General features: G+C 38.1%; 1 protein-coding gene across 1 annotated transcript in view; it reads right to left on the bottom strand.

Annotated features, from left to right (window-relative positions):
* Positions 1-14,920, bottom strand: part of MGAT4A (alpha-1,3-mannosyl-glycoprotein 4-beta-N-acetylglucosaminyltransferase A) — a 113,278-nt gene that overhangs the window by 53,908 nt on the left and 44,450 nt on the right. The window contains exons 3-4 of the mRNA XM_032178739.2: positions 6,356-6,523; positions 3,038-3,178 (exon numbers count right to left, since the gene is read on the bottom strand). Of these exons, the coding sequence (XP_032034630.1) occupies positions 3,038-3,178; positions 6,356-6,523 (309 nt within the window). The remainder of the gene's footprint in view (positions 1-3,037; positions 3,179-6,355; positions 6,524-14,920) is intronic.

Below are 14,920 nucleotides of genomic sequence, written 5' to 3'. Positions count from 1 at the left end.
GAACACACCCCTCTTGACAACCTGGTGTTAGGACTTCTGCCTTCCCAAACTGTAAGATGAGAAATCTGTGTTGTGGTTTAAACACAGTGAGTTTGTGGCAATTTGTTACAACAGCAATAGGACACCAACACACCCATCTTCACCAGTAAATGACAGATTCTACCAGCCTCAGGCCAAATGTAATTTCTCAGAGTTCCTTAAACTCCCTAATTAGGCCAAAAGTCCCTCTTACATATTCTCAAAGCATCCTTTACATCGGTAATTAAAGTTATAATTATACAGTTGTTTGTATAATTGACTATGTGACTAATACGTGTCTTCTTTACTGGGCTGAAGCTCCACAAGACTCGGAACCACATCTAATTTTGTGTACCAAAGTATATGGCAAGGTGCCTGGCCCATAGCAATTGCTCATGGACTTTTATTGCAGCAAATACTTCAAGAATTATCTGTTATCCTCTACCAAGCAGTAGTGCCATTTTGGTAGATAACCCAGTGAGAGTCTTTTCTCAGCCCTCTTGCTCTACCCTGAATGGGCCCTTTAACCTGAAGACCTGAATGTTTCTTCAACTCAAAGAAATTTACTTCTATAAGCTGGTAATTCCCTCTTTTCACTCTCTTTGCTCACTCCTTCTGAAATTACTACCAGATGAACATTAAAACTTTTGTCTACTTCCATTTTGTATGCGTTTATGCTGCATTCTGGAAGAAATACACAGCTCGGTCTTTCTGATCACTAATTTGATCTTTAGCTATGTCTAGCTAAAATTCCATATCAGTCCCTCGATATAGGATTTTTAAATATAATCATTGAAATCATAAGCACAAAGATTTCTAACAGATCCTTTGATAATGGTCAGTTATTGGGTTATGGGCAAGTTGTCCTCCCTCATTTCTAAAAATAAGTTGATGTTTTATTTTTAAATCATATTCAGTTTGTTCTGCAAACTCAATTTTCTTCAGTATTAAGTCATTCATGGTACTAATTTTCCTAAATTATTCAGCAACCCCTCGTTGCTGAAGTCGCCCTTGCGCCCGTTTGTAGTCGCTGGGTCTGTTTGCCGCAGCCTGCCTTGGTGAATGTGGTGGGAGGATACAGGTGTGGTGCTGGGTGGTGCGCTGGCAGTTTTCTGTTCTGGGTGTGAGAATCCCAGCCACTCGTAGTCACCGGCAGCACTGTCCTCCCTCTTCAGCCTTACGATGGCTTAGCTGTTCTAGGTGCTGTTACCACCTAATTAATCAGCCTGACCACTGGAAAACAGAATTTTTAGCAAGAAGCTGTTTTTCTTTATCTAAGAAACAGAAGTTCTGAATATGAAGCCCTAGATAAGTTCTGGGGTTCCATAAAACCCCAGAAATTACAAACAAAATTATATTTTCTACGGGCATTTTTCCAAAGTAGAGATTGACAGCTTTCCTAGAATATCCAAAAGGTCCTGTAACTAAAAATATTAAGAGCTATTTCCTAATGATTTAGGGAGGAAAATGTTTAATGTAAATACGGGTTATTTGCCCATCTTTTTTTTCTACCAAGCAGTTTTTTCTACCTTTCAAAAATAATAGCAGCTTTATAAAATGTTAACTATTGCAAAGCTGGTTGACCAAGATTTTATTATATTTATAATGGCTAAAGTCATGTAAACAAATGGGATGGAATACACAGCTTCAAAAGAAAGAGAATGTCACATTTATAAAATAAAAACCTATTAGAGACCTTGGACGTTTTAAATGACTTTAAAAACACTTCTAATTTCTTTACATTAGATACTGTTATGAATGAAGAAACAGCCTAAACAAACAAACCCACAATTCCTTAAGACATCTTATCCAAAAAGTGATTATTAAAGGGAGAGATGATATCAGCTTCAAAAATAATTAACAATCAACATTCTAAAAAAAAACAAAAAAACAAAGTACCACACACACCTTGTTAGTCTCTGTATACCTGGCACCTGCAGAATGCCTGGCTTCAATAAATATTTTTTGAATCATTAGAGAAAGGAAAGAAGGAGTTTGTCTCAACATGCTATTGTAAGAGTTTCCACCTCCTTAAGAAGGAAAGTAGTATATTATTTCAACTGATTAATGAAATAGAAAGACAGCAGAACTAAAACAAGGTGAATGTAAAAGCTTACATTTATAGATCAATGAGAAGATGTGATCCCCCCAAAAAGAAAGCAAAATACTTAAGAATCCCATTGAATCTAAAGTAGACTCAGCTTTTAAAAAACACTAACTCAAAAATGAATCTTGATATCTATGAAGTAATCATTTCATCACTTGTTAAAAACTTAGAGAAGAACAAAATAATATTCTGCCCTCTGCATTTTAAAATCTACAAAGAAAAGATTAATGAAGTCAAAACAGCGGAATCAAATGTACGAGTGGTAAATGGCTCTTGGGCTGCTTGCTCAAGCCCACTTCCACTCTGTGGAGTGTACTTTGGTTTCAATAAATCTGTGCTTACGTTGCTTCAAAAAAAAAAAAAGAGTGGTAAATAATTTCTATAAGGAAAACTGAAGAAGTTCTGTTGCCTCTGACAAGAAGAGAAAAATAAGCTATTTTTTGAATAAGTTAGGAAAAAAGAAGCAAATCAAAGTATTTCTACTACTGCATAAAAAGTTACATAAAAGTTACTATCTACTTACATCTCTGTACGAAAAAGTGGGGCAGACATAAGAAAAACCTTTGTGACATGACCAAAAGAGCTGTTAATTTTGAAATAAGATACAAGGAAAAAAAGTCATCTCTGTATTTCCCAAGTTTCTAAAACAGAAAAATGACAAAGGTGTCAACATTTGTCTGCCTGGGATGGGGCCTGAAGTAGATTTCACATGATCCCTTTCAGCTATATTACTTTGGTCTACGAAGGAAAATGTCCAACTCCTTTCAACCTGGAGTTTAGAATGATCTGATGTGCACAGATAAAGAAAGAACTTTTATTTTTTGACCTCCCAGATTTCTGATGGTCACCATAATAGCGCAAAACACATTTAACAGCAGCAGTAGTACAACCGCAGAAACAAAATGAACATACCTCCTGTTCTTCCGTTGCCAATCTGTACAGCAGGTTGAAGACTTCCTTCATTCTTCAATAAATGAGGCAAATGATAATAAATACTTGGCACTTGAAGAGATTTTTTGCTTGTTAACTCCTTTAACAGCTTTAGGGTATTATCTGAAACACAGAAGTGTAATTAGTACACCAGAATTATCTTACAGAAGTTGCTGATTTTATAAAACCAGCAGTAAAAATTAATGAGAACTGGAACTAAAGAATTTTCTTTCCTAGTTTCACACTCTGGTGAATGAGATCTCCATTTAAGATGAAAAGGACACTTTCAAAGCCAAAGTCTCACAGGTCATGATGTTGATAAAACTGGCTGAAGGAAACCAAAATAGTCAGCTAGAGGACGGTAAGAAGGTGGGATGCTAAGGGCTCACCTCTATAATGTGTTAGAACTCAAGTTTGCCAAACAGACTCTAAATATGCTGTTGGCTTATGAAAATGTAATAAATAATAATAAGTACATTGACCATCAATCACTTTCATTTTTTCTTTCTTTTTTTTTTTTGAGACAGGGTCTTGCTCTGTAGCCCAGGCTGGTGTCCACTGGCACAATCACAGTTCACTGTCGCCTTGACCTCCCAGGCTCAAGAGATCCTCCCCACCTCAGCCTCCTGAGTACCTGGGACTGCAGGCACATGCTAACACATCAGCTAATTAAAAAAAAGATTTTTTTTTTCGTACAGACGAGAGTCTCACTATGTTGCCCAAGATGGTCTCAAACTCCTGGCTCAAGGAACCCTCCTATCTTGGCCTCCCAAAGTGCTGGGATTACAGGCATAAGCCACCATGCCTAGCCATTCACTTTCTTTATGCATTACATGTTATCAAAATTTCACATGGAAGGAATTTTTTTTCTGAAACCTTCAAGTAAAATAATATAAACAGCACAAGTTGAGAATATCCAGTACAGATCACAACTTCCAAATAGTTTCATATTTTTTCTCACTCTATTTTACACATAGGATGTTTCTGTTTTTATTAGAGGAACCAATGAATCATTTAATGATATGAAATAAAAACTTGGTAGTATAAATAATATTGTTTTAAAATTTCATTAAATTTGAATTTAACCTTAGAAAAAAGGAAGTTAGCAGTAGGAATTTGTTACCTCAACTTCATTAAAAATATAAGAACCAAAAATTCATGAAAGAAATGCAAATGACTGTCATATGTAAAATCAGTTTAATCTCACGAGTAAAGACAATTACAAATTATATCTATCAATTTCTACCTATGAAATTAGCAGATTAAATAATAATATTAAATATTGGTGATAACAAGATAAATGTTCCAACTATTCAAAGCAGCATCAAAAACTTTAAAACATTTCTGTCCTATTACTCAGTAATTTCCCTTTTATGAATTTAGCTTCTATGCATTCAACAAATATTTAGTGATTATCTATTTTATTCCACCAAATGTATCATTTGTTCAAAAATCAAGTCATCAAAACACAGCTCCTATTTCTAAGAAGGTCATAATCTAATGAAAATAACCTAAAGGTTACCAGAAATATGACTGATTTATATACAAATATGTTCATCAGAGTTATAAACTAGAGGGGAAAAACAACCCAGAAAAACCCATTTGAACAACTGTAGAAAAAAATGTTTAATATATTATTGTATATATAGCTGGCATATTCACAGCCACTAAAAATAATATTTTGAAGATTATTTAATGACCTAGTTTTAAAATGCTCTTAGTATAATTTCAAGAGTGAAAATCAGGCCATCATACACAGTAACAATTTTGAAGAAAAATATTCATGGAAAAAATACTAGAAGGAAACAAAACATATTAGTAGAAATCACTTGGCATCAGGTTTATCGGTGATTTATTTTTTATCTACACCAGTCCATGAGTTTCAACATCAGGGTTGACTTAATGCAAAGTTTATCAGCAGGAGGAGAAGAAGCATGCAATTTATAAATAAGGTGAGGCAGTGGATCTGGAGATGAGGGGAATTCATGTGTTTTTAAAACAGGTGAAGCTAAATGAAAAAGTAAGCTAATCTAGAAAGATTATGCAAATGTGGAAGCAATCAATTAGATACATATGTCAATTTAATTATCAGATAAAGAAGAGCACAGAGAGATCATTTGCCCTCATGTTACTCTGACTAGAATTTCTCAGAGAAGAAACAGGCCAGATACTCCTAAAGTATCCACTAGGAAACTATGTGTGCTCTGTATTATAAATAAGTTTTAAGAGCACTAATTGCTTCAACTAGCTCAAAGATTTCTCCAGAGTCCATCTGAAGTCCACACATAAGTCATCACAGAAACACATATACACAAAAAATTAAATTTTAATCTCATTTTGAATATGTTTTCAAAAGATGCACGTTCTTCACTACTGCCAATGAAATTTATTCCACTACAATTTAACTTTTTTGTTTTTGAGATGGAGTCTTGCTCTGGAGTGCAGAGCTGGAATGCAGTGGCATGATCACAGCTCACTGTAACCTCCACCTCAAGGGTTCAAGTGATTCTCCTGCCTCAGCCTCCTGAGTAGCTGGCACTACAGGAGCACACCAACGTGCTCAGCTAATTTTTGTATTTTTAGTAGGGAATGAGGTTTCACCATGTTGGCCAGCCTGGTCTTGAACTCCTGACCACAAATGATCTGCCCGCCTCGGCCTCCCAAAGAGCTGGGACTATAGGCGTGAGCCACCGCACCCAGCCAATTTAACTTAATATGACTCTCTTAAAATCAAACTTAGCAGGTAATAAATTTTTTTTTTTTTTTTTTTTTTTTTTAATTTACTGGAAGAGAAAATTTTGTGTGGTGGTTTTTCTGTCTGAAAAGGGTTAACAGATGCTGGCTTATAAACTATTCTACATGACTTTCAAAAAAAATTCCACATGCCCCTTTGAAAATATTATCTTTTTTGGCTGGGCGCGGTGGCTCACGCCTGTAATATCAGCACTCTGGGAGGCCAAGGAGGGTGGATCACGAGGTCAGGAGATCGAGACCATAGAGACATGGTGAAACCCTGTCTCTATTAAAAATACAAAAAAATTAGCCAGGCGTGGTGGCGGGTGCCTGTAGTCCCAGCTATTCGGGAGGCTGAGGCAGGAGAACGGCGTGAACCCAGGAGGTGGAGCTGGCAGTGAGCCGAGATCGCGCCACTGCGTTCCAGCCTGGGCGACAGAGCGAGACTCTGTCTCAAAGAAAAAAAAAAAAAAAATATATATATATACACACACACACACACATATATATATATACACACACATATATATATATATCTTTTTATAATATAAAAAATACTGTTTGTACCTGAAAACTTATTCAATGCATCCTTACTTCCATTTGTTTCTGCTCCTACACGCTTGAACTGTTGCACAATGGTATTTAATTCAGAAGAGCGCTGTGAGATTCTGTGTTCAGCTATTCGAAGACGTTCTTTCAAAGCAAGGAATTCTCGTTGATAAGCAATCAGTTTTTCTAGAAGCAAAACCAAAACAGTTATAGTATATGTCTTAAAACAAACAACATAATCTAAACGGAACTGTAAAATTACAAAGTTTAAAGTTGAGTTTTTCAGAAGAAAATATTCATTGATACAGAACTGAAAAAAAGGGTTCTGACTGTTATATAACAAAGTTTATACACTCTTATTATTTGTAAGAATGCTCTTAATGCTTATTATTATTATGCTCTTATTTGTAAAAATGTGAGCAGTCTCCAGCACTTCATATAAAGATGGATAAAATGATAAAAGGTTTTAGAATAAACACTTTAAAGCATCATATTAACATCATCTGTCAAAGAGTACAAACAACTATAAAGACCATATTCACATCAACCAGATAGAGAGATGAGGCAGAAACTGATGGTAATTTATATAATAATATAATGAATATAACATATTTTATAGCATAATCATTAATTTCCATAGACCAAACTTTTCCTCTGAACTTCCTAGTCCTCAAAGATTTCCCTAGGCCAGACTTTGGTCAAAGTCCTGATCTCTAAAAACCCAGTGAGTGGCCAGGCATGGTGGCTCACACCTGTAATCCCAGCACTCTAGGAAGCCAAGGTGGAGGATGGCTTGAGCCCAGGAGTTCAAGACCAGCCTAGGCAACACAGTAAGACCCTATCTCTACAAAACAATAAAAAATTAGCTAGGCATGGTGGTGTGCGCCTGTAGTCTCAGCTACTCAAGAGGCTGAGGTAGGATTGCTAGAGCGCAAGTATTGGAGCCTACAGTGAGCTATGATCACACGACTGCACCCCAGCCTGGGCGACAGAGACCTTGTCTCAAAAAACAATAAAATAAAAATCCACTGAGCTAGATGTACAATGACCCTTGTTAAAGTTATTCATTTTAATAATTTGAGAGAATCACAGGTCAAAAAAACCTGGTCTAGGAAATAAAAATGGGCTTTGATGAGGATAAATGTAGGCATTGAAACAATGAGTAGAAATGAAACAGCACAGAGACAAAGCACACAGTAGAAGAGGCTCAAGGACAGAACTGGACACCAACACCTGAGAGATGGTGGAATAAGCCATTCATTTACTTGCTCGGTGGTACTGAATAGTAGTGGAGGCTGCGGGAATGTTATGCGCAATGTCCACAACCTCATTAAATGAAGATAAATTGCAAGCATGCTTCCAACTTCTATAGCAAGCTAAAGCTACTATTTTGACACCTAAACAAACCTTAGAAAGGCTTTTTTTTTTTTTTTTCCTGAGACAGTCTCACTCTGTCACCCAGGCTTGAGTGCAGTGGCGCAATCTCGGCTCACTGCTGCAACCTCCACCTCCTGGATTCAGACAATTCTCCCACCTCAGCCTCCCGAGTAGCTGGGATTACAGGCGCGCGCCACCACACCCAGATACTTTTCATATTTTTAGTAGAGACGGGGTTTCACCATGTTGGTCAGGCTGGTCTCAAACTCCTGACCTCAGGTGATCTGCCTGCCTCGGCATCTGAAAGTACTGGGATTACAGGCGTGAGCCACTGTGCCCAGCCAGAAAGTCTGTTTTTAATTTAACATTATAATTTCTGCTTTAATCATGGATAGAAGCAGTAAAAACAGACTTATGAAAAATGAATCTGCAGTCTTAATAACACTCAATTATACTGTTCCTTGTCCCTTACATAAAGATCCTTACAGCAAACACCTCTTAAGATTCCATAGCAGAAAAAAATATCTCTCTGTCTTAACTGCCATGCTTCACTACATGGAATAACAAAAGCATGTATGTCACCGTATTTGCCTTAATTTGCTTGGAAAGAAAGGAGAAGAGGTAGGACAGAGAAGGCTGTGATAGGGAAAGGGCATACAGGGAGCTCCAGGGTGCCAGCTAGGTTCTATTTCTCGATCTGGGTGGTAGTTTAGTGAAAGTCATTCATGGTTTAAGCATTTTCTGCATGTGTAAATTCACAATATAAGAAATGTGAAAGAGATACTATTCCCAAACACAAAACTATAAACAATTACATTAAACAATTATAAGAAGAGACACATAAGATTTATGTGAAGAAAAGTACAAGCCTTTTACTGGTCTATAATAGAATCAATAAAATTATTTTATTCCTAAATAGGAAGACTCAGTCTTACAAAAAGATTAATGCTACCCTAAGCAAAAGAAATTCATTCAATTCAGTATCCTTCTTTTTTGTTGTTGTTGCTGTTGTTGTTGTTTTGAGACGGAGTCTCACTCTGTCGCCCAGGCTGGAGTGCAGTGGTGCGATCTCGGCTCACTGCAACCTCCGTCTCCTGGGTTCACGCCATTCTCCTGCCTCAGCCTCCCGAGTAGCTGGGACTACAGGCGCCTGCCACCCGGCCCGGCTAATTTTTCTATTTTTAGTAGAGACAGGGTTTCACCATGTTAGCCAGGATGGTCTCGATCTCCTGACCTTGTGATCTGCCCGCCTCTACTTCTCAAAGTGCTGGGATTACAGACGTCAGCCACCGCACCTGGCCCAATTCAGTATCTTTCAAAGTAACAAATTTTTTGAAGTTGATATATAATTCTAGTATTTATCTAGAAGAATTAATGTTTTTAAAGGGCCAAGAAAAATCTAGAAGATAATATGGGGGAACTTGCTCTGAGATCTGAATATGTTATATGGTTACAGAAACTAAAAGAGTATGAACTGCCAGTCCAGAGAGTATGGACAAGGGCAGATCATTATAAACACAGTGTCCAAACACAGCGTGTGTCCAAAACAGATCTTTGAGTTCTTCCCTCTTTATGTGAACATTAGACTCCTACCCTTCAGACTTAAGCAGTGCCTAGATACTGGTTTCTCAACACCATTTGCCACTAAAATAAATTAGAACTCTTTGGAGGCCGGGCGTGGTAGCTCACTCCTATAATCCCAGCACTTTGGGAATCAATGGCAAGAGGATCGCTTGAGCCCAGGAGTTTGAGACCACCCTGGGCAACGTGGTGAGACCTCAACTCTATTAAAAACTTTTTTTTAAGAACTCTTTAGAGAAATAACTTTAAGATAAACCTGGAATATTCTTCTGCCAGCAAGAAAGCATTACTAAAAGAAAAAAAATGGACAGGACTTCTTCAAAGGGCACAGAAGGGCAGTGGAGAGGCCCCCACTGGCCAAACGGGGAACAATTTAAGAACCAAAATAAATATTGATGGTAATGGATTATAACCCATTGAATAAAATAAGAATCCATGAGTCTGTATCAACAATAAATAAATAAAAATGAACAAATGAGGGGAAACTGTTTCTTACAGAAGAACGCCAATTACTAAATGTAGAAGAAATAATGAACATTAGAAAAACCACCATTTGGGCCAGGTGCGGTGGCTCACGCCTGTAATCCCAGCACTTTGGGAGGCCGAGGTGGGCGGATCACCTGAGGTCGGGAGTTCAAGACCAGCCTGACCAACAAGGAGAAATCCTGTCTCTACTAAAAATACAAAATCAGGTGGACATGGTGGCGCATGCCTGTAATCCCAGCTACTTGGGAGGCTGAGGCAGGAGAATCGCTTGAACCTGGGAGGCAGAGGTTGCGGTGAGCCAAGATCGCACCATTGCACTTCAGCCTGGGCAACAAGAGCAGAATTCCGTCTCAAAACAAACAAACAAACAAACAAAAAACCAAAAAAACACCATTTTGCAACCATCATAGCAATAACCAACTCAGGCAAGCATCAAAAATGCATGCTAAAACTAACAGGTGAAAGTCTGATTAAAAAAAAAACAGGTATTAATATCATCTTAAAATACCTCCCCACAAATTACTCATTATTTTACAAAGAGGGAAATGATAAAACCTAGCTGACACCACCGTCATTAAATGATCAAAGTTAAAGTTGGCAATAATGGGACAGAGATCACGTGCCTCATGAAGCGAACCCCAGAGGACACCCCTCATTACGTGGAATTCCTGCCCAAAATGCATAATCTGATTCTAATCTCAAGGAAACATTGGACACATCCAAATTGGGGGATTATGTATAAAACAAATGGTGGCCGGGCGTGGTGGCTCACGCCTGTAATCCCAGCATTTTGGGAGGCTGAGGCAGGCGGATCACAAGGTCAGGAGATTGAGACCATCCTGGCTAACACAGTGAAACCCCGTCTCTACTAAAAAAATACAAAAATTTAGCTGGGTGTGGTGGCGGGTGCCTGTAGTCCCAGCTACGCGGGAAGCTGAGGCAGGAGAATGGTGTGAACCCGGGAGGCGGAGGTTGCAGTGAGCCGAGATCGTGCCACTGCACTCCAGCCTGGGTAACAGAGCGAGACTCCGTCTCAAAAAAATGGCTTCCACTTTAAGACATGTCAAGGTCATCAAAGACAAAGGCTGAGGAAACGACCAAGGGTAAGAGAGACTAAATGCAAAGCACTGTCCTGGACTGGATCCTGGACCAGAAGAAATAAATGCTGTCAAGAACATTACTGGAAAAATAACAGAACACAGACTACGGAATGGGTATAATTGTGCCAATGTTAAATTTCCTGGATTTGACACTTGAACTGTGGTAATGTAAGAGAATGCCCTGGTTCTTAGGAAATAAACATAAAAGTATTTAGGGGTAAAGGGGCATGATTTCTGCAATTTACTCTGAAATGGTTCTGAAAAGAAACAAATATCTGTAGAAAGGAAGATGATAGAGGCAAAATGTTCACAATAGGTGAAATGTGTAGAGAAGTTATTTGTACTATCCTTGCAACTCTTCATTTCATCATTTTTTTTTAATACAATGATGCTTTAAAGTAAGCAGGAGATTGAATGGCAGATATAGGCTCAGTCTTTCATCAGCTCCTGGGTGGTAGAAAGGGATGGGAGTCTGAGGGCAGTCTCTATCTCCACATGCATTTTCTTGTTATGTTTTGAAATCACCCTCCCAGAGGCCAGCTTCAACAAGTAGGAAGAATAAGCAGTCCCAGTAGAGAAATGCTGCACCCCTAATTCTAAAATGCTTCCCTGCTTTGAGGGGAACTGTCCATGCTCTTGGAAAGTTAGCTTAGAAAAAGTCCCTGGGGGCCCATGGACTATTGGATAATGTCACAGGTATTTAGTTTCTAGCCCGGATGCTATTGCTGTTCTTAGTCCAAGACCCACAGCTGTGAAAAGGCTCCACAGGGGCCATTTTCGATCTCTCTCACATCCGTCCTTTGTTTCTAACTCCATTCTGCCACATTAAAAGAGTTCTCCACAGCAACAGGGCAATTTCATATTCCATCTAGAAAGCCAACTCAACTTTCTAGAACCTTTTCCCTAGACTTTTCTCCATTTATATTTCCCATAATACTATACAGCTTTCTTGAGGAAGAGAGTTGTTTATCTGCTTCCAGCATTCAGTTCACTTTAACATAACAGATGAAAAAAATCCTTCAAATTAATATGTTTGATAATTCCCTATTGTCAACATTAGTAGCAAAATTCTTATTTTTGCTTTTCTTGGAATCATTTCAATCGGTTTGCATGGGGGGTCATGGTGGGAAACTGAGGGAACTCTCATACTACCATCTTACTGGGAAGTGCCCAGTTTTGTTTATTGTTTTGTTTTTACTGTAGACAAAATCTAACTTTTTTAATTGCAGAAAATTATATGTTCAGCCTAGACAATGAAAGTACAAATTATGTTTTGTACAAATCGTGTTTTGTGAACCTAAGATTCTAAAACAAAATTTCCAGAGAAACCACTTTGATTCTTCAACTCAAATATTTAGGTCAGTTTCCAGTGAAAAGGGTAACTTTGGGCTTTCAAAGACTTACTAGGCTAAACCATATAAAATTGCTGATATTTGATCCTTTTTGGCAAAAATGGTAATTTCATATGAAATTGTTCAACAGTATAAATGAATGATGAACACAAACAAAAAGCACCAATAAATCACATTTAATGTGTGGTGAATAAAAACAGACCAGAGAACTTCATTTTTTAAACAATGGTAACTTCTTATCAGCCAGATGTACAAGATACTACTAAATTCAGAGCTAATGTCAAAAACTGGCTTTTTGTATTGAAATAAAAACTACCAAAAGTTAAACCCACTCTTTATTTCTTAATTTAAAACATTTCAAATATTTATTAGATAATAAAATTCTGGCACTGAAAAAAATGTTGAGAAGTCCTCTGGGCTGGGCATGGTGGCTCACACCTGAAATCCCAGTGCTTTGGGAGGCCAGGGCAGGAGGATTGCTAGAACCTAAAAGTTTGAGACCAGCCTGGGCAAAATAGGGAGACCTTGTCTCTACAACAAATTTTCAAAAATTAGCCAGTGTGGTACTGCATGCCTGTAGCCCCAGCTACTCAAGAGGCTGAAGTGGGAGGATCCCTTGAGCCCAGGGGTTTGAGGCTACAGTGAGTGGCAAATGTGCCACTGAACTCCAGCCTGGGTGACAGAGCAAGACCCTGTCTCTTAAAAAAAAAAAAAAAAAAAAAAAAAAGGAGTCATCTGGTTCAACCTCAGTACCACATTGAACTGATACAATTCTTTCCACAGATAAAATTTTTTTAAATATGAATGAGGAAGGTTTTTAGTAAGATTCCAAAATTTAACAAGCTTTACTTCTCAGGAAGCCACTGCCTTTGAAAAACGTTCTATTTCACTTTGTAAAGATTTCACATGCATCACTCTTATACAACCATTTTAAATTAGCAAGAAGATGGCCTAGATGAAATTGCAGAAAATTTCCCACTTATAAACCTCTTAAGCATAAAGAAAAAAAAATAAAAGAACTGGATTCAGAGGGTGGTTTAGGAGAACTAATGCCATAAAAAGCCAAAAGACACAGTGAACGGCAGTCCAAATGAAACAGGCTGAAAGAACAGAACTTGAACAGACAATTCTAATTAGAATGGATAGCTAAAACTTACAAACGAGACCAAGTATCTCATTGTTTCCTGAATTTATCATGCATAAGAACCACCTAAAAGGGCTCATTAAAACACAGAATTCTGGACTTCACTTCCAGGGATCCTGATTCCATAGGTCTGAAGTGGGGCCCAAGAATTTCTAACAAGCTCCCAGGTGATGCTGATGTGCCAGTCCCAGGTCCATGAGCGGAGAAGCCCAGAGGTAGCCAGCATTGTCCTCAGGGTAGTTCTAGACTCGAGCAGCCTAGAGTTTATGTAGTTCTAGTCTACCAGTTCCTTCTCCTCTCCCTTCCTCTGGCCCACAGGTTAAGGGTTCCAGGGACAGGGGGCGCTCATTAAAATGTTTAGGGACATAATCCTGAAGATTAACTTGGGGCAGAGAGGGGTTTCCAAGTATCCAGTGAACACCAGTTTCAAAGGTCTCTTACATGGCATTATCAAGATTATTCTGGTTTTGGAGTACTCCAGTCAGGACCCAACACATACACGCGGATTCTGAAAATAGCTGCACCCTTCTAAATTCAAAAGGGAAAATGGGGCTCATAGATATACAGGATCATACACTTTAGTTAAATTAAAATAATGAATATAATTCATTTACTCCCTTATAAGATGTTTTCAGTATACTTACAAAACAGTGACTAGTGAATACCAAATCGGCTATGGTTGAAATATTTTCTGGAACGCAACCACTATTTCTCTAAGCTGTCAGCTAATATAATCATTAACAGTGTCATTCAAAACAAACTTCCAGGTAGAGGTTTAATAAGTTAAAATCTATCCCCTGACCTAATAAACATAACACCTTAAGACAAACAAACGATGCTGCATGTACCTATAACAGTTTGTTTCTTTGGTGGTTTTTTTTTTTTTTTGGAGACAGAGTCTCGCTCTGTCACCCAGGCTGGAGTGCAGTGGCGTGATCTCGGCTCACTGCAACCTCCACCTCCTGGGTTCAAGCGATTCTCCTGCCTCAGCCTCCCAAAGAGCTGGGATTACAGGTGCACACTGCCACACTCGGCCAAGTTTTTGTATTTCAGTAGAGATGGGATTTCAGTGTTGCCCAGTCTGGTCCTGAACTCCTGACCTCAAGTGATCTGCCTGCCTCGGCCTTCCAAATCTAAATAGACATAATAATTTTCCTTGATTTCCCTTGGGAAAGGGCAATCTCTTTTTAGTAAGTTCATCATAAAGTCCCAAATTCTCTTATAATAATAAAATGAGGAACTATAAAAATTCATAACTCATGATAACATTCATTAGAGTACACTTAGCTATATGTTTATAACAGCTCTTCACTCTAAAAATATTAACAATGATTGTATTCAACCTGACTTTTTAAAATTCAACCACAAGGAGCTTGGAGTAAAAATTATCAGATGGTTATAAACTATTTTCCTTAAGTACTTTAAAGTTACTGGGAGACACTTCTTCATAAAGGTGTATTTCATTCTAAAAGGAAAATTAAAAACATTTTGTATTCTGAAAGCTATAATGCCCTGTATTTTCCTATGAAGAATCCTCAAGACA

Source organism: Hylobates moloch, unplaced genomic scaffold (assembly GCF_009828535.3).
Source record: "Hylobates moloch isolate HMO894 unplaced genomic scaffold, HMol_V3 SCAFFOLD_15, whole genome shotgun sequence".
NCBI lineage: Eukaryota > Metazoa > Chordata > Mammalia > Primates > Hylobatidae > Hylobates > Hylobates moloch.
The sequence above is the reverse complement of the archived record's forward strand: the minus strand, read 5'-3'. Positions and strand labels throughout refer to the sequence as shown.